General features: G+C 44.5%; 2 protein-coding genes across 4 annotated transcripts in view; one reads left to right on the top strand and one right to left on the bottom strand.

The window, feature by feature from the left end:
- Positions 1 to 10: 10 nt before the first annotated feature.
- TSTD2 (thiosulfate sulfurtransferase like domain containing 2) lies at positions 11 to 17026 on the top strand. Its single transcript, XM_064140604.1, has 9 exons — positions 11 to 140; positions 353 to 675; positions 2269 to 2377; positions 4066 to 4191; positions 8027 to 8132; positions 9496 to 9614; positions 10200 to 10358; positions 11450 to 11588; positions 12726 to 17026. Exons 1-9 carry the CDS (start codon positions 36 to 38, stop codon positions 12992 to 12994), a joined length of 1455 nt encoding a protein of 484 aa, XP_063996674.1. The 5' UTR covers positions 11 to 35; the 3' UTR covers positions 12995 to 17026.
- Positions 17027 to 17093: 67 nt separating this feature from the next.
- Positions 17094 to 20288, bottom strand: part of TMOD1 (tropomodulin 1) — a 36632-nt gene continuing 33437 nt past the window's right edge. For all 3 annotated transcript variants that reach the window (XM_064140606.1, XM_064140605.1, XM_064140607.1), the window contains exon 10: positions 17094 to 18685. In XM_064140606.1, coding sequence (XP_063996676.1) covers positions 18621 to 18685 — 65 coding nt within the window. In that variant the 3' untranslated portion in view covers positions 17094 to 18620. The remainder of the gene's footprint in view (positions 18686 to 20288) is intronic.

Raw genomic sequence — 20288 nt, 5'->3', positions numbered from 1 at the left:
GCTGTGTGGCCTTGCGTAGCCGCCTGAGGCGGAAGATGGTGCCAGGCGAGGCTCCGCCGCCCTCTCCGGGGTCACCGCGGGGCAGTGCCGCGGCCGAGACCGTCGCTGCCAGGAAGCAGAGCGCCTTCGCCCGGAGGATGGTGGGTCGCTGCTGGGCGCCTAGGTCTGAGGCCCAGATGAGTTTGCTGCCTGAGGCTGGTGTTGCTGGGCGGGATCCGTCGCCCTTGGGTCGAGGGGAGTGGACTATTGGTGTAGCCTCGGGTGGGTTCTCGTGGGAGCTCGGGGAGAATGAGCATAGGGAATCCCATGCAGCAGCGAGAGAGCTGTTAACGAGTAGTGCTTGTATTTTCAGGCTTTTGCCCTGTTTGTCAAGGCAAAGGAGGTGCCGGCCGCTGCTCAGTGTCCCGCCGGCGGAGGCGGGGTGCGTTGGCGGTGCTGCCGGCAAGCCTTCGAAGAGCTCTCCGTCATTCATAGACATGTGGCTCTGCAGCACGCCGCAGAAATCGAGCAGCAGGCAGTAGTGACTGCACCAGAGGCAGCTGCTGAAGAGACCTCCTCCGGCAGCCCTGCTCCTGCAGGCAAGGCAGCTGGGCTTAATGGGCTCTCCCACAGCAGTCCTGAGATCTCCTGTATGCTCCCAGACACGAGCCACACTAGCTATGATGATCTGACATGGTAAGAAAGTCCCTCACTGTTTTAGAAGTGTGATACTGGCCAGGAGTAGGATGTTGGCATGCTGATGCTGCTTAAACTTTATAGAATCATAGAATGGTTTCAGTTGGAAGGCATCATTAAAGGTCATCTAGTCTAAAGTCCCTGCAGTGAGCAGGGACATGTGCAGCTAGAGCAGACTGCTCAGAGCCCCAAACAACTTAACCTATGATGTTTCCAGGGATAGGGCATCTACCACCTGGGCTAGTGTTTCACCACCCTCAGTACAAAAGATGTTTGAATCTTCCATCTTGGCATTTGAAACCATCACCCCTTGTCCTGTGACAACAGACCCTGCTCAAAATACTGCTCCTATCTTTATCATAAACCCTCTGTAACTACTGAAAGGCCACCAGGTCTCTCTGGAGCCTTCTCCAGGCTGAAAAAGCCCAGCTCCCTCAGCTTGGCCTCCCAGCAGAGCCCTTCAAGCCCTGCCAGCATTGCTGTGGCCTCCTCTGGCTCTGCTCCAACAGGTCCCTGTCTGTGCTGTGCTGAGGACTCCAGAGCTGGCCCCAGCACTGCAGGTAGGGTCTCAGTAGAGAGGCAATAGAGAGGCCTCTGGTGCCCACACTGCTGGGAATCAGCCCGGGACACAGCTGGCTGTAGGCTGGGAGCACATGGTGCTAGCTCGAGTTCAGCTTTTCACCCACCAACACAATCTTCTGCCAGTACTTTTCCTGTGACATTTTAAGATGTAGAAGGAGTCTTCCTGCATTCCTTTAGATGCTTTGGATACCTTCCTGGGGCACTTCTTTAGATCAGCCAGGAGTCACATTAGTTAAATGCCTTTCACAGCAGTGCTCACATCTGTATGAAGCATGCAGGTTACCACTGTGTTGATAAAGAAGTAGATGCACTCCAGTTTTTTGATGGTAAAGGTGGGAACTCTGGAGAGTTGGATTTTTAGAGCTCTTTCATCCTGTGTTGTTAAATCAGACCTGTATGGGTGTTACTCCATGGCTCAGCTTTTAAGGAAGGACCATAACAGAGAAGAGGAGCAGGGTATGCTTAGCAGGTCCCTTCTCTCTGCTTGTTCAGTAGCTTAAGGCTCATTAGTAGGTTGCGTTTCTGTCTGTGAGAGAGATCAAGTTGTGCTGCTCAGATTGCTGTCACACAATCTCACTGAAAATTGTAGCTTTTTTAATTCAGCTGTCTTAAGCAGTTGAATTTCCAAGTGCAAGTTAGCCAAATTAAGCATTTAATGGGAACGCTTGTGTGCATAGAAAAATGCAGGTTTTGTTTCCTGCTGTTGAGAGAAACTTGAGTGAAGCACATTGTAGGCAGAGGTGGTTCATGCTGCACAGAGAACTTCATTTTGCAATCAGTCCTAAGAAGTTGGAATATGGGAAGTTTTTCTCGGTTCATATTCTTTCACTTTGAAATACATCAAAACCAGCAGTGCTAATCCCTCCAGGAGTTGTTGTTTTGCTCTTCTCCCTGTGTCTGCCAGAAGAAAATAGTTTGGTTTTTGAAAAGTTACTTCCAGCAGTGGATTTTTGTGTTTTTTAACTCTTGACATCCTTTCCTCTTTGTTCATCTTTGCCGTGCTATGGACAGTAAGGTGGGAGAAGTACTTCTGTATTACTGTTACTGTGAGGTGAAGGACCCAGAGAAACTCTGTGCCTGGCAAAAGGCTCTGTGCCAGCATCTACATCTCACTGGCAAGGTAAGCTTTTTAGCAATGGTTGTATTCTTAACCAAAAAACATATTCTTTGCTTAGTGCAGGATTCTGAGGTGTGTGGAGGACCATGTGTTTTGCATCAGAAGGTGCCAGTCTGTTATAATCCCATTAAGAAAGGCACTCAGACTCTGTGAAGTATCACAGAGCTAACATGATAAAAAAATTATACAGATAATCTTACATTCTTTTTGATGCTGAAAACCTTGAGTTTTGCAGCATTAAGCAAGCCTCTGATCCATTGCATACTGTGCAGACCCTTTCCTTGCAAGGGGTGCCCCATTTTCATCATTCAAACTGTTAGAGTTTTTTTTGGCTTTGGTTTTGTTTTGTTTTTCCAGGAAAATAAGATTTTTTGGAAAATAAGATTTTTCATCTTCATACTGTCAAACAGAAAGGTTATTCACGGTGAGAACTTCTTGGTGCAATTTAAAATAATGTGCACATGGTATAATCATTGGTCCTAACAGGGAGCTGCATGCAGGTGTCTCTGTTAGAATTATCAGACGTGATTTGTTCTGTGGCTGGAGGAGACATGCAGCACAACACAGCTTGAAGGCCAAGCTGGAGGAGCAGCACTGTGTGCTCTGGTTAAATGTGATGTGCATCACTATCTCTTCAGTGCAGTCAGAATCACTACACCAAGCTGTCAGGAATAGGACAAGAACAACAGACATCTTAGACCACACCACCGGACAGCAGTGCTTTTTGCTGCACAGATACTTTGTTCCTTTCATTCCTGGCAGACTAACCCAGGCAGGTGATTTGGCTCGTCTAGCTGGTCTTGAGGCTGTGGGCAAAGGTGAATTCTAGCTTCACAAAGTTGATGTTCCTAAACTGCTATGGGGAGAAAGACTTTTTCATTGGTTGATTAGTTGGTTTTAGTTTTGTTTTCCAAGAGGGCAGCTCAAAGCAGGAGACTTCTTTTATCTCTACCTTGTCTTTCTGAGTGGCTTCTTTTTCTGTGCCAGTGGTAGGTACCCTCCCTGCTCTACATCAGCACAGGTCTGGGAGTGAAATGTCGTGACACATTCAACTTTTTGCTCATTGTCTGGTGGTTGATATTATTTTCCTGTTTCTTTTTATAACTATTTTTTTTTCCATCTCCAAGATGGAACCAAGAGGTTCAGCTCTTCTCAACCAACTCTTTCTTTCCTTGACTCTTAAATTCAGTCTTTTTTTGGGGGGAGGGTTATTTCCACCACTTCAGAGGTTTTATTAATTTGTCAGTGCTGCAGGTAAAAAGACTTACACTGAAGTGTAATATTATGTGCGCTATTACGCAAATTCACATTTTTCTTGTAGCTTCTGTGGGTCATTGGGCACAATCTCATTGTTCTTACTAAGACAAACTTCCAGTGGGGTTTTTAATGCTGACTGCAGGATTTGCTGACTACTGTTCACCAGCTACTGTTTCTCTGTTCCTTGCACAAACTTTTTGACTGTGTTTTGATTGGCTGAAAAGTGATTACTGGGATTTTATTGTTCTTTTATTTACTGTCTTTTATGTTCAACTTCAGTTTGACCCCTCTTTCCCCTCCCCTGCCTCTCCCTTCCTTGAACCCTTGAACTCTCTTTTCACCGCCTCTTCTTTCTTTTCTTTTTGCTGCTTCCATTTTGTTCTTATTTTTGCTCTTCAGAAGCTTTAGCCCCAGGTTGTCCTCTTGCATTCTAGGTACGAGTTGCGTCAGAAGGGATTAATGGGACGGTTGGTGGAAGCAAAGTAGCTACCAAACTCTACACTGAAGTTATGCTTTCCCAGCCTCTATTCAAAGACGTTTTGTGTCGAGAGGATTTCAAGGTATGAAGAGAAATGGTGATGCCTCTGTAGAAATTAATGCAGGACATTTAAATGTAGAGAAATAAGCATGTTGCTTCTTTATAGTATTACTTCTGCTCTAGCACACCCAGCACTGATCTAAGCCAAGGCTTCCTCACCTCTACTTTGTTTAGCTACCTCTGCTGCTTTTCACTAGCCATACCAGTGATCATGAGCAGTTGCAGCAGCTGCATCAAGCTTTGGCAGTAGCAGATGCAGTTGCCAAGGCGTCCATACAGGGGACTGATGAAGTGTACTTCATCCCCACCATTCTTCAACAAGCATTTGTTCCCAAGCAAAGTATTCCCACCCTCTCTGCTTTTTACCCTGGTGATCCTTGCCTATAGGCCTGCTGTTGGAGGTTCACACAGGCTTTAAGATCCATATAGGTTCACTGATACTGTCTTCTAGAGAAAATACTCAGACAGTCAAGAGGCTTCTCCAGCTAGTGAGTGGCCGTAAGGATGATGAGGTGCTAGCTTCTGCTTGAGCCTGAGCCTGTGAGCTGATGATCATCTTCAGATGATGTTTGACATCTTTGTCAGTGATATGAACAGAGGAATCGAGTGCACCCTCAGCAAGTTTGCAGATGACACCAAGCTGTGTGGCAAATGGCTGGAGAGCAGCCCTGAGGAAAAGGACCTGGGGGTCTGGGTTGATGAAAGCTCAACATGAGCCGGCAGTGTGCACATGCAGCCCAGACAGCCAACTGCGTCCTGGGCTGTAGCAAGAGAAGTGTGGCCAGCAGGGTAGGGGAGGTTATTCTCCTCCTCTGCTGGGCTCTTGTCACACCCCACCTGGAGTACTGTGTGCAGTTCTGGAGCCCCTAACACAAGAAGGATATCGAACTGTTGGAGCGAGTCTAGAGGAGTGCCACAAAGATGATCAGAGGACTGGAGCACCTGTACTATGACGACAGGCTACTACAGCTGGGGCTCTTTAGCCTGGAGAAGAGGAGACTTCAAGGAGACCTTTTAGTGGCCTTCCAGTATCTGAAGGGGACCTACAGCAAGGCTGGGGAGGGACTACTTGTGAGGTCTTGTAATGACAGTATGAGGGGTAATGGATTTAAACTGGAAGAGAGGAGATTCAAAGTAGACGTTAGGAAAGATTTTTTTTCAGTGAGGGTGGTGAGACATTGGAACAGCTTGCCCAGGGAGATTGTGGGTACTCCCTTCCTGGAGTTCTTCAAGGTCAGGTAGGATGAGGCCTTGAGGGACCTGTTCTAGTGGAAGGTCTCCCTGCCTATGGTGGGGGGTTGGAACTGGATGATATTTGAGGTCCTTTCCAACCTAAACCACTCTATGATTTCATGTTGGCAGCCCTGGTTGGCAGTGTATGGCATTCTGCTAGGGTTTGGCTACTAGAAGGAAAGATGCTGCTTCTACAGCGTTTCAGTTTTCCACATAGCTTTATTTCTAGAGAGTACTGTTGTTTTTTATGTCACCATAATTAACTAGACTAAGGGAGCTGTGAAGTTCAGGTCTCTTGTAGAGGGATCAGCAGTATTGATTCAGCCTTAGCTTTGAAACTATCTGTTGTGCTTGGCTGAATTTCCAGAGTAGATGTGACCTGTTAGTTACAGCTATGTGTAGGTGCAAAAACAGAACAGGGATGGAATTTCAACTGGAGTTTGTCAAAAACTTGAAGCCCTCCGTGATCAGTCTGGGCATCCACATCCATGTGTGTTGCAGAGGGGAGTTCTCGGTACCTACGCCTATTTTGGTGTAGGGGAGAAATTAATTGGGGTGATATAATTTTATATAAAAATATAGATTTATTAAATTCAATATTCTGAACTCTCGCCACCCCCAACCACTGTATGTTAATATTCAGTTTGGTACACGGTTATGAAAACAATTTAGGATAAAATATGTACAGGGATTTGTTATTTAACTAGCAAACAGTCAAACTGTGAGCAGAGAGAGGAGTTTTCCCTGCGGCTTAATGCCATTTGGGATCTTTATGCTATTTGCCCAGCAGTGCAGGCTGAAACTCTTTCTGCTCTATGGCAGAGACAACAGATATCTACAGAGGTATTGAAGCTTTTACTCACAATTCTTATTAATTATTAATCACCCTCCAGGGCTGCGTCACAGCCTGTGCCTAATGTCCAATTCTCCAGGATCTCTGCCTGTGGACTCTGAGGCTGAAATCTTCACAACTTGAGGGGAAATAGGTGAATCCTCCTGGTTTGTGGGGAAATAGGTTTTCTCTAATCTTTGTCCTCCTGGCGAAGAGGTGATCTCTGCCTTTGGTGCTGCTATCTTCTTCTGGATGCTGTGTCCAGGGCTTATCAGCTGGCAGGATTTGAGGAGAATGTCGTGCTGTCTCTGACACGGTTGTTCATGGCTTCAGGCTGTGTGTGCAGGCAATCCAGGGTCTGCTTCCTGGTTATCTCAGCAGCATCGGCGCTTACCAGGCAATGATAGGCAGTGGGCATGCAATGTGTGCGGCTGCTGGGAGTCTGAGCTCCGTAGGTCAAGGCAATGCAGGATCTGGTCCTGATAGCAATGGTGTGCAGATGTGCACAGCTGTCTTAGGAGGCTATAGGCTCCTTATGTATATGTGCAGGCTTAAATGAGCTCTGCAAGAAAGGTTCACAGGCAGGTGAGCTGTGAATGAGTCAAAGCATGAGGGTCTGAGCCTCTGAGCATCGGAGCTATGCAATGGCGTCCAAGCGTGGGGGTCTGAGCAGCTGAGTGTTGCAAGTGAAGGTCAGAGCACGTGTCTGAGCCGTACAGGTGAGTCAGAGTGGCAGGGCACTGCAATAGGGTCCAAGCACATTGTTTACCTGTGCACCCCTATTTATTGACTGTGGGCCGAGATCAATGGCCTCTTTGGCCACTAGAATGACCAATCAGGTTGGCAGTTAGCCAAACCTTACCATAATGGGCAGAAGGCTCTTGCCTGGACTATCCCAAATATGGGGATCACATGGACTTACCAGGGAGACACGAACTGGGTGTGTGTGGGCTTACACAACTTGTTTACAACCAGGGGTCCTGGCAGAAGAACATGTCCAGGCAAGGCATGGCATAAGCAAGCCTCCTTTTGGGCCTACAGGCCCTCCACGACAATGTGTTAGTACATGATGATGTTTTCTGTCTTATAGAAGAGGCCCTGTGCCATGAAGACACAGGCATAAAGGCGTAAAAACTGTGTTTGGGGCTATGAAAACATTCAATGGCCAGTGTAGGTGCTGCAGACTGTGGTAGTTACAGAGCACTTTTCTTTGAGTGTTTGTATTTCTTGATAGTACCTCAGCCATGTTTGAGACTCAGCCCTACAGAAATCCTTGCTTCCTGTCTCCTGCAGAAGGGCTACATATGAAAAAGAGCTGGGTGAGACCTCATGTGCTTGAGGTTGGAGGGAGCAAGGAGTGTTGGACTCAACTGTTAACAAGTCTTGAGCCTGGCCAGCTTCCTATGTTTTCTCTTTCAAGTGCACAAACCAATGCAGATTTCATTGTGTGTGTCATGACTGATAGAATTAAGAGAATTGTAAGGCTCAGGTGAGTCAACATGACTGGTGTTATAATGTTTCTGTCAGGCTCAGCATGCTCTGTAGAGATCTTCACTTTCTTATGATAGGTGCTAGTGGCATTGTTTCTAAGATCTTTTTTCCTTTCCACTCCTCAGTGGCTGCACCTCACACAAAATGGTGCCTACTCACCTGCTGAGTAGTCACTGGGCATAAGACATTTATCTACCAGGTCCACTACCTAAACTTCATTTATAGTTTAGATTTCAGTAATTTTGGTCTTGACAGCTGACGAGTTTTGGTAGATTGGTTTCTTTTGTGTTTAATTTCCTAGAGCAGTGCAGGAGGATCTCACTGCTTCCCTGACCTTCGAGTTGGAGTATTCAAAGAAATCGTACCTATGGGCATTGATCCAAAGATAGTGTCTTACAAAGAAACTGGTAAGTTGGTTTAATGAAAAATAAAACCTCTCATCCAAGTGAGAACCAAGTGAGGAGTAAAATATCTCCATTAAAAACATTTCTAGGAAAGAGGAGGCTCCAGGGAGACCGAAGAGTAACCTTCCAGTACCTGAAGGAAGCTACAAGAGGGATGGAGAGAGACTGTTTGCAAAGGCCTCTGGTGACAGGACAAGGGGCAGTGGCTTCAAACTAGAAAAGAGCAGATTTAGATTGGATGTTAGGAACAAGCTCTTTACCATGAGAGTAGTGGAACCCTGGCACAGGTTGCCCAGGGAGGTGGTTGTGGCCCCATCCCTGGAGTTATTCAAGGTGAAGCTCAACAGGGCTCTGGGTAACCTGATCAAATGGAGGATGTCCTTGCTGACTGAACTGGGGGTTGGGCTAGATGACTTTTAAAGGTCCCTTCCAACCCAAACCATTCTATGTTTTCCTTCTGTTCAGTCACCATGACATGGGAGAAGTACATACAGAAATGTATTTCTTATTGATGTTAAAAAGTTACTGGGACAGGGAATTTGCTAGCCCAGATGTTAAGCTGATAAGTGCTACCTCAAAAAAGTCTTCAGAATTAATTTGGTTTTTGGGGAGCAGTAATAATTCCAGTGATATCAAGCAGTTATTTCATTTTGCAGTGGGAATGAATTTTGTGCTTTAGTCAGGGAGTAAGGTCCTGGACAGCTGCTAAAGGTGAAGCTGTGTATGATGGTTAGGAAAGACAATGCATTGTTCATATTTATTCCAAACCTTCTGTAGGTGCATGAGACTGCTCAGAAATGATGCTCCAATGGTGCCTTTAAAGCAGAGCCAAGTTCTGCAGTCAGGTTCATAGGGCTGGGGGATAGGTTGGACTGGATGATCTTGGAGGTCTCTTCCAACCTGGTTGATTTTATGATTCTATGTACTGAAAATAATACATTCTTGCAGAAATTGTCCAATTTTATCAATAGAGAAGAGTTTAGTTAAAAAAATTGCACTTTGGTGTGTTCCTGTGCCTCCAAATGTAATGAAGGATGAGCAGAGGAAGGGAAACGTTTTTTCCTCCACTTTATTCTTCAGCCGAAGAGTTGCCAGGGGGACATAACAAAGATCATAGATGCAGATGCGTGCCTGCTGCTGCTTCTGTCATGTGGTGCAGCATTTCATTTGTTAATAGGAAGCCAAACATGGGTAAATTTGACAGGTATAGGTTGTGATGAAAAGTCTGTAAGCCATCACAGAAAATTTTTTCTGTGGAAATCTGAAGAGAATCTGGATGAGCAAGATCATAAAGTATTATTGTTTTGCAGTTCTGCTGCTCACTTTGTCCTTTTCCTTCTTATCTTTTTTTTTTTTTGTATTAAAGGAATCCATTTGTCCCCTCAGGAATTTCATAGAGAAGTAAAGCAGTACTTGTCTCAGGCCAGTCAAGGACAAAGTGATACCATCTTGCTGGACTGTAGGAACTTCTATGAAAGTAAAATAGTAAGTCTTCTTTGTGTGCTTCTTACAATGTGAAGGTGCTGGGGGGAGGAGGCATTTGACACTGTGAGGGTATAACCTTACTGGAGGAACAGATTCCATATTCCACACTGTTAAATGTGTGAAATCCATTTTGGACACACAGGACCTGCCTGGCTAAATGCTTCCTTGGGGCAGGAAGAGGATAGTATTCACATTAGTGAATACGACATAGCTTGAAGTAAAAATATCATGATTTGTAAGGATGTTTTCCAGCATTTTTGCCTTGTCCCATATGACAAAAAGAATATAGGCATCCTACTGCAAGATCCGGCAGTCCTCCTGCACTGTTGTCGCACGTGTTTCTCCATGACAGTTCTTTTCTGTTCATCTGCCTCTTCTGTCTTGGGATGAGACATGCTGTGTAGAATCCTATCACAGTTTTTAACAGGTAATTTGATGCATAAATGCAGCTGAGGAACTGCCAAAAGCAGTTGCAGTAAGCTGCTTCTGGCCCAAAGGTTTGTCACCTGCTCTAGTTTGAGGCACAAACTCTTACCACATAAGGCTGCTGATAACCAGTTGCCTGGCCACCTGTTGTTATTGCAGGGTCATTTCCAGGGTTGCCTGGCTCCAGATATCAGGAAATTCAGCTATTTTCCCAGCTATGTAGATGAAAATCTGGAGCTTTTTAAAGACAAGCGTGTCCTGATGTACTGCACAGGAGGGATTCGCTGTGAAAGAGGCTCTGCTTACCTGCGGAGCAAGGTGAGTTTGCATCTTGAGGTTGCACACATATTGGGGTGTTGGACTGCTCTAAGGGCAGCTGTCTTCTTTTGCTGGTAAACTCTTATTGAGCACAAGCTGCTCAATGAGTAGGTGGGGAGAGAACTCTCTCTGACACACACTTGCCTCATGCTGCCTGTATTGGGCAGTTCAGTGCAGCTCAGGGTGCACAGATACCTATGAGTGCACAGAACACTGATTGGTCTGTGCAAATAATTATGTGACCTGTTTGCTGAGGTAAGGTATTTGTAAGTCTGCCCTGGCCATAGTATTGATGGTTTAGGAGGGCTAGAGAACATTCTGCAATGTTTCCACAAGCTCTGTCTAGATTGGGGTTGGACAAGGTGACCTTTCAGAGTCACTTCCAACCTGATACATTCTGTGATTAGCCAGGTTAAATGGGGCCTGGAGCAGCCTAGTTCAATAGGACATATCCCTGCCCACAGCAGAAAGGGTGAGACTAATTGACCTTTAACTTCTCTTCCAACCCATTCTATGATTCTATGACTATGATTATGCTCTGAAATCTTTACTGCACAGCTTTTGCATCTCAGGGTGGAGAAAATCAGCCAGTCAATGCTTTCCCAGCGTTGTGGCGTTAAACCCAGGACACTGCATTGTTCTAGTTGTGCTTTCCATCTCTCGGGGAACATTCTTCCCTCAAGGAGCAAGGGAACAGCACACATGCTCTCCAGAGATTTAAACCTTTATTTTTATTTTCTCTGCTGCACCACTGCACCAATGTGAACCCTGAGAACTGCTCCTGCTCATGGCTTAGTGCATAAAAAGAGACTAAGCAGCGCTTCAGGTTCCAGAGCATTTGATCTGAAATGCAACAACCCTTTTTTTCCCCTGTAACATTAAGCGGGTTCATGTCAACAAATCAGTACTGTGGATCTGCCCCACAGTCTTTGGTGACACTGCCTGGAGTTGCAAGTGCACGTGGTGCCATCTGATGGTGACTCAGAAGCTGCTGGTTTTCATTGAGCCCTGGCATTTACATTTGCTTTGGGAATTCTGGCACACCACTGCTGCCGTCTCCTTCAGCTTTTCTGCTAATATGCTTTAAACAGGCAGTGTGCAGAGAGGTTTACCAGCTAAAAGGTGGAATTCATAAGTACCTGGAAGAGTTTCCAGATGGATTCTACAGGGGGAAGCTGTTTGTATTTGATGATCGTTACGCCATTTGTTCCAATGAAGATATCATCTCAGGTAGGACTAAATAATGTAAGTGCAGAAGGCTGGGAAGCTGTTGGCAATATTTTCCACAGAGGTGTGCAAGATAGGGGCAAACAAACTGGTCTGTGTAGTTCTTCCTTGTACTCGCTTCAGTCTTCCAATGCTGTCACTTTTCATTATGATTGTCATTGCTACGGCTTGAGCACATAAAATAGAAATGAAAGAAAAGTGGGCCACTAAACAAGAGTTCCCTGAAACTGGAGCAGTAAAACGAAGCATTCCCTGCAGAACAGCTGCTGTTAGGAGCCATCTGTAGCTACAGAGCTGAATGTCAGGCACTACTGTTGATGTTATCCTCTTGTTGCCCACCGTGCTGATTGGACTCTGTCTGGTCAGCTGACCATTAAATAGTTCTGCTGTCAGCTGTTCTCTGCTCCACTAATCTTACAGAGCATCAGTGCAGACTGCCAGGCACTAGGAGAGTGGTGCCACTAAACTCTACAGCACTCTGCTCTTTTCACACATTAAAATCTTCTGTAGCCTGCAGAATTTCAGTGAATTCTGAGTTGAAGTTCTTAAGAACATTGCTTGGCCTCCCGGATGGGGTCTTCTTCTCAGTTGCCAGGTACTAATAGAGGGAGTTTGTTGCATGCTTTAGATAAATCAAATCACAGACACCTCTGCAGAAGTTTCAGGGAGAAGCATTGGGTTAGGCACTTCTTGGTGGCACAGCTAAAAAGGTTAAAACCTGTCTGATGTAGTGGCAGGACTCTACCAAGTAACACTCCATCTACACAAGCTATCGCCTCTGACTGGAAGGAATCCCGTGGCACACCCATCCCCACCAGGACACATTGCTGTCTGCTGGCTTAGTTACCACCAGCATATCTATCTTCTTTGCTTTAAATCTCTCTAACTGGAACTAGAGCACTAATAAGGGCTTTCCTCTTTTCCCAAGAGACAGTTACCCTAAGATTCTTACATCAAAATCAGACATTTAAAATTTAGCTGGATTCTGAATAGCAGGCCAAAGCAGGAATTGAACATGGAAGATGATACATAGCCAATTACATGAGAGAATGCAGCCCTTTGGTGCCACAAAGAATCTTCTGCAAGGGGGACAGATGAGGCAGTGTGAGTGCTAACTTTGTCTTTTCCTCCTCCCTCCAGCATGCAGGTACTGTGGGACACTGTGGGACCAGTACAAACTCTGTTCTAGCCAGCACTGCCGGCAACTTGTTCTGACGTGTCCAAGCTGTCGCAACAAAGGTCTCACAGCTTGTTGTGCTGTTTGTCAAGAGAAGGAGCTCCAGATGACTTCAAGGGCTCCAGGACAGACACTGAAGGAGGAATGTGAATGTACCCAGAGAAGGCCAAGGATACCTATTGAACACGTCTTTCAAAGGATGCCGGAGGAAGGAAAGAAGCTGCTTGATTAACTTATCTGACATCTGCTGATATGAAAGTCTTCTGTCACCAGAGCCCTGTTTTCTTACTCAGGTTTAGAAATCATGAAACTGTCTTGGCTTGGAAAGTCCTGTTCATGTGCTGCCTTGAAGACTAGAGTATGCCCTGAAAACTATTCATTACTGGATGGTACATTACCAGAGTGCCCAACTCACCACCAGCACTACAGAATTCCTCTCCCTGGGCACAGTCTTGTAGTGTGGTGGCCTCTACTATGGGGATTTTTCAAGCAGAGTATGTGCAACAGGACACTGCTGCTTACAACTCAAAAGAAACTGAAGGGACATAAGAACAATTCCATTATTCTCCTCCTGCACAGAGGTGGATCTGTCCAACCTCTCCACTGTTCATGTATTTACCTCAATAGCTAGTGCTGGGATGTGAAAACAGCAGATGGATCAGCTGGGTGTGGGTACATGACCAGATTAGAGCTGAAGGTGTTTTCTTGTACACACCATTCTGCTTGCATCTCTTGCAGTAAGAAGCAAGAGGTGGTGACCTGAAGTCAGTGACTTGGCTCCTCTGTAAAACTGGCTGGGGGCACTGTAAGGATCCTTCTTGTAACTGGAGCAAAGGCCTGTAGGTGTCTGCCCAGGCATACTTGTGTGTGACCTTGTGCTAGGTTGAAGCTGGCTAGAATGTTTTGGTGGGAAGAATTAGATCATAGGCTGTGAAAGGAAAACATTGGTGATGTCTATTTCCCTCGGAGTCTTGCTGAACAAGAAATGAAAACATCAGAAAACACTCTCGCCATTTTCTCTCACTCTCGCTTGGGCTGCTGGCTGAGCAACATCTTACTCCCTAACCTCACCTTCCATTTGGCCTAATCCACTTTGCTTCTTAACCTCTTGGCTGAACCTCTGCTCTTCCTTAGGACTGGGGTAAGATTGAGAGGGGCAGGAGGGATGGTGAAGGGGTGGTTGCGAGCCCCTCCTGGGGACTCAGGTTTCTGGGAGGGGAGTTGTGTTTCTGTATTACCTTTTACCTTGTATATTTCTGTCTATAACTGTATATACTGTAAATATCTGCTTGTATATTGTGCTAGCTGTAAATAAATAGTTTCATTCCTATTTCCAGAGTTAATGAACAGTCACTCAAAATGAATTTGCCTCACGTTGGAGTGCCAAATAAAAATACGTGATGGTTTGGGTGTTTCCTGCCCCCCCACACTTTAGAAATTGCCCAGACTAGACTCAGACGGCTCTGGAAATATGAATGAAGCTTATATTTACAGCTAGCACAGACCTTTAGAATTAAGAGTTCTGGCTCTGGAACAGGCTTTGCAGAGAAGTGGTAGATGCCCTATCCCTGGAAGCATTCCAGGCTAGGTGAGACAGGGCTCTGAGCAACCTGCTGTAGTTGAAGGTCTCCCTGCTTGCTGTAGGAATGTTGGACTAGGTGGGTTTTATGTCCTTTCCAACCCAAACCATTCTGTGATCCTATGATTCACAGCAAAAATAATCCTCATTTCAGTCACAGAATCCTAGGAGTTGGAAGGAACCTCCAGAGATCAAATCCAGCCCCAGTGCTCTGTTAGTTCCGTCTCTCTGGGAGCCATTGTTTCCTCCAACTTGTCCGTGAAATAAACAGGGCTCAGCTCTGCATTAGAAGAAATGGATAGCTTGAAGCATGTCGAAGCCAAGATACACAGAGGGAGGAGCACAGAGACCATCAAAGTACCAGCTTGAGGGCACTAGGAGTGGCGTGTGCATAAATGGCTACAGCAGCTATAAATAGGTTGCAGGATCCTTTATACAAATTAAGGAATTCAAGATTTGTGGAGCATTTGTGCTTGGGCTAAGTTTTCCAAAAGCTATGAGATGTTTATGCGTGCAGTTCCCAGCTCTTGTAGTGGAAAAATTTGCATTTGAAGGAATCCACAGCCTACAAGCTCAGAATACTTCTGCTGCTTCTTTTGTGCCTGTCTTTGGAGCTCACTGTCTTTCTTCGTACTAAGTAGTAGTTAGTCACTCAGAATCACTTACTCTTTTTTTCTGTTGTTTTTTCTTGTTTGTTTTTGTTTTTTTACTGGCAACTGCTTTTAAAAGCAAGAAAACAGATACTCAGGTTTTTGCCGTTTCTTTATGGCAGTTAGGACCATGTTGTTGTCATGCAGATTGTAACTTTTCTCCTCACAATGCTGTGAATTCAGCCCGACTTTGTTGTTGGCTTGGCTAGCAACTTCAAACACATGGGCACTGGTTCCTTCAAAGCTATGGCAATCGTTTCTTCTTCCAGAAATAACAGCAGTTGTCTTCATGACCTTTGTGGCCATTCCTTTCATGAACCAAAGCTTTGAAACTTAGGAAATCTTTCTGGGATGGTATGTAATAGTAAATCTCTGCTCTGCCCTGGTGAGATCACACCTGGAATACTGTGTCAAGTTTGGACTCCCCAGTTCAAGAGAGACAGGGACCTGCTGGAGAGAGTCCACTGGAACAGGCTGCCCAGAGAGATTGTGGAGTCTCCTTCTCTGGAGACTTTCAAAACCTGGATGCATTCCTGTATGGACTACCCTGGGTGATCCTGCTTTTGGCAGGGGCGTTGGACTTGATGATCTCTGGAAGTCCCTTCCAACCTCTAACATTCTGTGATTCTGTGAATTCTGTGCACAACACCTACTGGAGAGGAAATTGGAAAATTCCCATCAGTAGACACCCTCAGCAGAAGTCTACCTGTGGCTCCCTAGCACCTTGCCCCCCAGGCACTGCTGGCCACATAACCTCTGCTTTTGAGGACTGAAATATTTCTTATACTTCCTTCCTTTCCCTCACATGTATTAGACTAAAAAAACCCACAGTTCTATAATTCAGTCTATCGGCAATTCTGGAGCACTGTAATCTCTTTGGAAGGATGTTTCTATGTCACTTACCTATACAGAATGGAAACAACTACATTTTATATGTAAACTTCTGAAAATCCTGTGGCAATACATAAATCGTTAGTGCTTTCACTGCATTTTTTTAATGTACTACTCAAATATACTTCACCTGTTTTTTGGGGGTGCTTGTTTCTGCAGAGATACATGCTGAACTTAACTAAGTTATCTGCCGTGCGGCAGACCTGGCTACAAGGCACAATTCTGAGAACTGTCAGCTGGAGGTTCTACCTCAGAGCCAGAGGCAAGCCACAGGACCTCTTCTGGTCCTTGCTGCACTAAGGAAAGGGAAGAGAAGGGTTTGAGATTTGCAGATGGAGGCACATAAAACCAGGTTCTCTCTGCTGCAAAGAAGAAGAGACGTCCTTAGCCTCTTTTGTGAGTTACTCCACAAGCAGCTTCTGTATCGTGGCTTCTGGATTAGTTTTGCCAAACTAACACAAATAAGGACTTCCCACTGTGAAATGTTTTGTGGTGGGGTCCAGGCACCCCAGTGGTAATGCCTGAGAGAAGGCAAGATACCTCTAGGAGAGGCAAGAGTTAAGCAAGATTGGCTGTGACTGACAGATGCTGCAGTCAACACGTTTTTTTTCTCCTTTTCCTGGGGAGCTGCTGGGACAAACAGCACTCCACTTGCTCTTAAATGCCACCATTTTGGAGCTGCACAGCCTCATACCTCTCAGCACAGCCTGTCTGTGCTTCTATGCCCTCAGCTCTCACAGGTGTCTTTCAGCAAAGCAGCTCCATGAGAGTCAGACAAGCAGCCTAGCATGATCCTGCTGGCTTCATTTGGGCTGCACAGTTAAATTGGATGCTGCTACAGTGGCAAGTTAGAGGAAGTCTTTGTAGTCCACGGTAGTGCTCCTTGCTTGGCAGGTGGATCTCCTTGCCTGTCTGGGTTTCTCAGCACCATCAAGATTTCCCAAGGATGAGATCAATTTGTGTTCTTCCAAGGCCAGTGGAAGAGGTGAGCCCACAGCATGCAAATCTGAGCTCAGCTAAAGAAAATGTGGCTCTGGTCTGATGATTTAGTTGACTGTTTTGAAGTCTTCACAGTGCATGTGGAAGAAAGAGGCTGTCTGCCAGTTTTCTGGGTTTGTTTTTTTTAAATACATTTTCAACTGGTTTTCTTGTGTATTTTTTTTGACAGGGAAGTTGCAGGGTGTTGGGAAGGAAGAAGCTGTAGTGAAGCATTTTATTTGACACCACTGGCTCATTTATTAAGATTTGAAGAGCAACAAACATGTTTCACACATGACTGAAAGTAATGTTTCTCTGCTTTCCTTGGTCTGAGCTAAATTATGGAGTGGCTTTTGTGTACAAGCTCTTAAGAAATCTGTGGGACTTTACCTGGGATATATGTGAAAAGCCTGAAAAATTTCACTCTGAAGAGGATTTTAGCAAGTGAGACCATTATCTGGGCCATGTTGTCATCAGGCCAAGAATCTGGCTTCAGTACAGCAGTGCTGCTAGAATAGTCTTCCTATCCAGCATGATCCCACCAACTGGGTGTTAATACTGGGAATTCTGTATGGAATAGTGCTGGGTCCAATCCACTGCATGTCTGGGAGCTAAACAAGCCTGTGGAGAGTCCCTCTCAGAAGGCTGTCTGACAAAACCCTGTCAGGCTGTGCCAGTTGAGGCTATTTCCCTTCACAGCTTTTCTAGGGCACAACATTTATTGTTGGCTGTTCTGCAGACCTCAGGGACAAGCAGTAAAAGGAACAATCCCCATTTGAACAGGATTTAATTAATGGGCTTGGTTATCTAGACAAAACAGTGAAGAGAGAGAACTTGACTTGCTTCCAGTGAGTATCTGGGCACAAATGCTTTTAACATCAGGAGACTGAAGGGAGTGGGGGGCTAAGAGGTTTCTCTTTTGCCAATGAGTTTGGCCATCTCTGTGGGGTCAGGATTTGCATCACATCTCTGAAGGTCACTATTTTTCCTCCAGCATGCCTCAGGCAGAGGAGATGTTAACCCATCCTAAACCTCTCAACTTTTCAGACTCTGCTTTATAATTGGTGGCCTTAAGTTCCACGTCATCAGGGAGTGGAGATGAGGTTTTTGTTTGCTCTTGTTTTTTTTTTTTTTTTTTTTTTTTAACAGACACAAGGATGCTTCTGAAACAGTATCCCCAACTAAGTGAGTGACTCAGCAAATGTTGGTTTAAACAAGAACAAAAATCGAAACCCACCAAAACCAACCAACAAGCAATAATAATAATGATTGTAATTCACAGTTACTGAAATCACCATGTTTCCAGGTAGTAGAAGTGCTTGTTAAAGTAGGTGTTCCTCTAAGTTAGTTGAGACCAATTTGAAGGAGGAAAAGAAAAAAAAGAAAACCTTTTTTAAAAATTTTTAAACACTTCTCTAATTTATGTGGAACAGTTGCTATTTTTCACTCACTTGTGCAGACCACATCCTAACTGCAGGAAGTGTATAGAAAAAAAGGTCCCAGGTTAATGAAGTCAATTTTACACTGGGATGTATTCTAAAACGGGCAGGTAGTTACTGGCTTGAATAGTTTCCAACTCTACAACTTCTACTGGATAAAATCCTCAGCTACAGCCACTAGTTAATTTAAACAACCCTTAGTGCATCAAACAGAATGGAGGCACCACAAATACTCTTGTCAAGGCACTTACTGCCTCTGGATTTCCACAGTGCAGCACACAGATCACTGGAAATTACCCCAACACACACCATGGCCAGCAGCTAGACTCCAGTTCTGCACTTGGGGAAAATAGGCCCATTCAGTTCTGCAAGTCTCCTCTTCCTCACTGAAAAAGAGAATGAAGAGAAGTCAATTACAGCAGTGGGGAGATGTGGATGACAAAGCTCGGCTGACCTGCTGTGGAAAGGAGCTGAGAGATGAGCTTTCTGCCAGAGAAGAAAGAGGACAGCATTAGCTTCTGGGTCCTGCTGGAAGCAGCAGGCACAGCCTGAGGCATATTCAAATGGAACAAGTTGCACAGGGAGGTTGTGGATGCCCCCTCTTTGGAGGTGTTCAAGGCCTTGAGCAGCCTGGTGTGGCAGGACGTGTCCCTGCCCCTGGCTAGAGAGCTGGGACTAGATAATCCTTAAGGTCTCTTCCAGTCAAAACCATTCTATGATTCCATGAAAAAAAAGGAAATAAAATTCTAGTTTCTATCCCTAACAATTTTTAATCCCAAAAGGAAGCTGCTTTCCTTCAGCCTTAATTCTCTACAGGCAATTATATTTCACACAGTTTATCTAATCCAATTTTGGTGCCAAGTGGTGTCATGATATCAGGAGGTGGATGCAACAGTTTCCTTTGCTAGTTTTTAAAGCACCATTTCAAATAAAGGTGCCATTTCAAATAGTGATTTAAAAAAAAGTACTTAATTAGTAATTAAATAGTAATTTAAAAAAAATCCATTTCAAATAAATTTTTAAACGGTGTAATTTCAAGTATTAACAAGGTGCAATTACAAACAGCAATTGAAAAAATAAAGTGCCATTTCAAATAATATTTTTTTTAAAGGTGCTGTTTCAAATAATAATTTAAAAAAACCAAAGTGCCATCTGATGTAATATGTTTTTTAAAAGGTGCCATTGCAAATAACAATTAAAAATTAAATACCATTTCAAATAATTTCAAATTTCAGGTACTGAAAGTGCAATTTCAAGTAAGAATAAAGAAGTGCAGTTTCTAATAATAATTAAAAAAACCAAAAGTGCTATTTGAAATAATAATTTAAAATCATCCTTTCGAAGAGGTGCGATTTCAAATAATTTTTAAAAGCATGTCAGTTCAAAGAATAATGCTTTTTGTGTGCTATTTCAAATAGCAATTAAACACAAAAGTGTAATTTCAAACAATTAAAGAAAAAGTGCAATTTCAACTATTTTTTTAAAGTGCCATTTCAAATAATATTTTTATTTTTTAATTAAATTTCAAGTAATACTTTTAAAATTAGCTGATGAGGATGTGGAAGCCTTTGCAGTTGTTTCATACAGAGCACCTCAAAGAAAAGAAGCTACAGGGCCAAACCCGAGTGGCAGCAGCATCAGGCGACGGTAGGCAGGAGCACTGGAGTGGAGCAGAAGCAGAGAGCTGTTGCTGACAGGGAGGGAAATAGAAGGGATTTTTTTTCTATACTTATGCATGGTCCAGTTGTGAAGCTGAGGTGCTGTTGCCAGAGACCATCAGATCGATGAGTATGTATTGCAAACAAGAACCAGATCAGACTGAAATGAAGGGTGAGAGAGGCAAAATGCAAAACCATCATCATCATTGCATGGGAGGCAAGCTGTGAACTCCTCCACTTAACCACAGGAACAACTCTGGATCCAACTCTTCCAGATGATTACTTTGTGTGTCAAATGCTGCCTGACCATGAAAACCATGGAAACAGAACT

Source organism: Pogoniulus pusillus, chromosome Z (assembly GCF_015220805.1).
Source record: "Pogoniulus pusillus isolate bPogPus1 chromosome Z, bPogPus1.pri, whole genome shotgun sequence".
NCBI lineage: Eukaryota > Metazoa > Chordata > Aves > Piciformes > Lybiidae > Pogoniulus > Pogoniulus pusillus.
The sequence above is the reverse complement of the archived record's forward strand: the minus strand, read 5'-3'. Positions and strand labels throughout refer to the sequence as shown.

Coding starts and splice junctions, on each gene's coding strand:
- TSTD2 (XM_064140604.1), top strand. CDS start 36: ATGGTGCCAGGCGAGGCTCCGCCGCCCTCTCCGGGGTCACCGCGGGGC. Junction 9,615..10,199: donor ACTTCTATGAAAGTAAAATA/GTAAGTCTTCTT, acceptor TTGTTATTGCAG/GGTCATTTCCAGGGTTGCCT. Junction 10,359..11,449: donor CTGCTTACCTGCGGAGCAAG/GTGAGTTTGCAT, acceptor TGCTTTAAACAG/GCAGTGTGCAGAGAGGTTTA.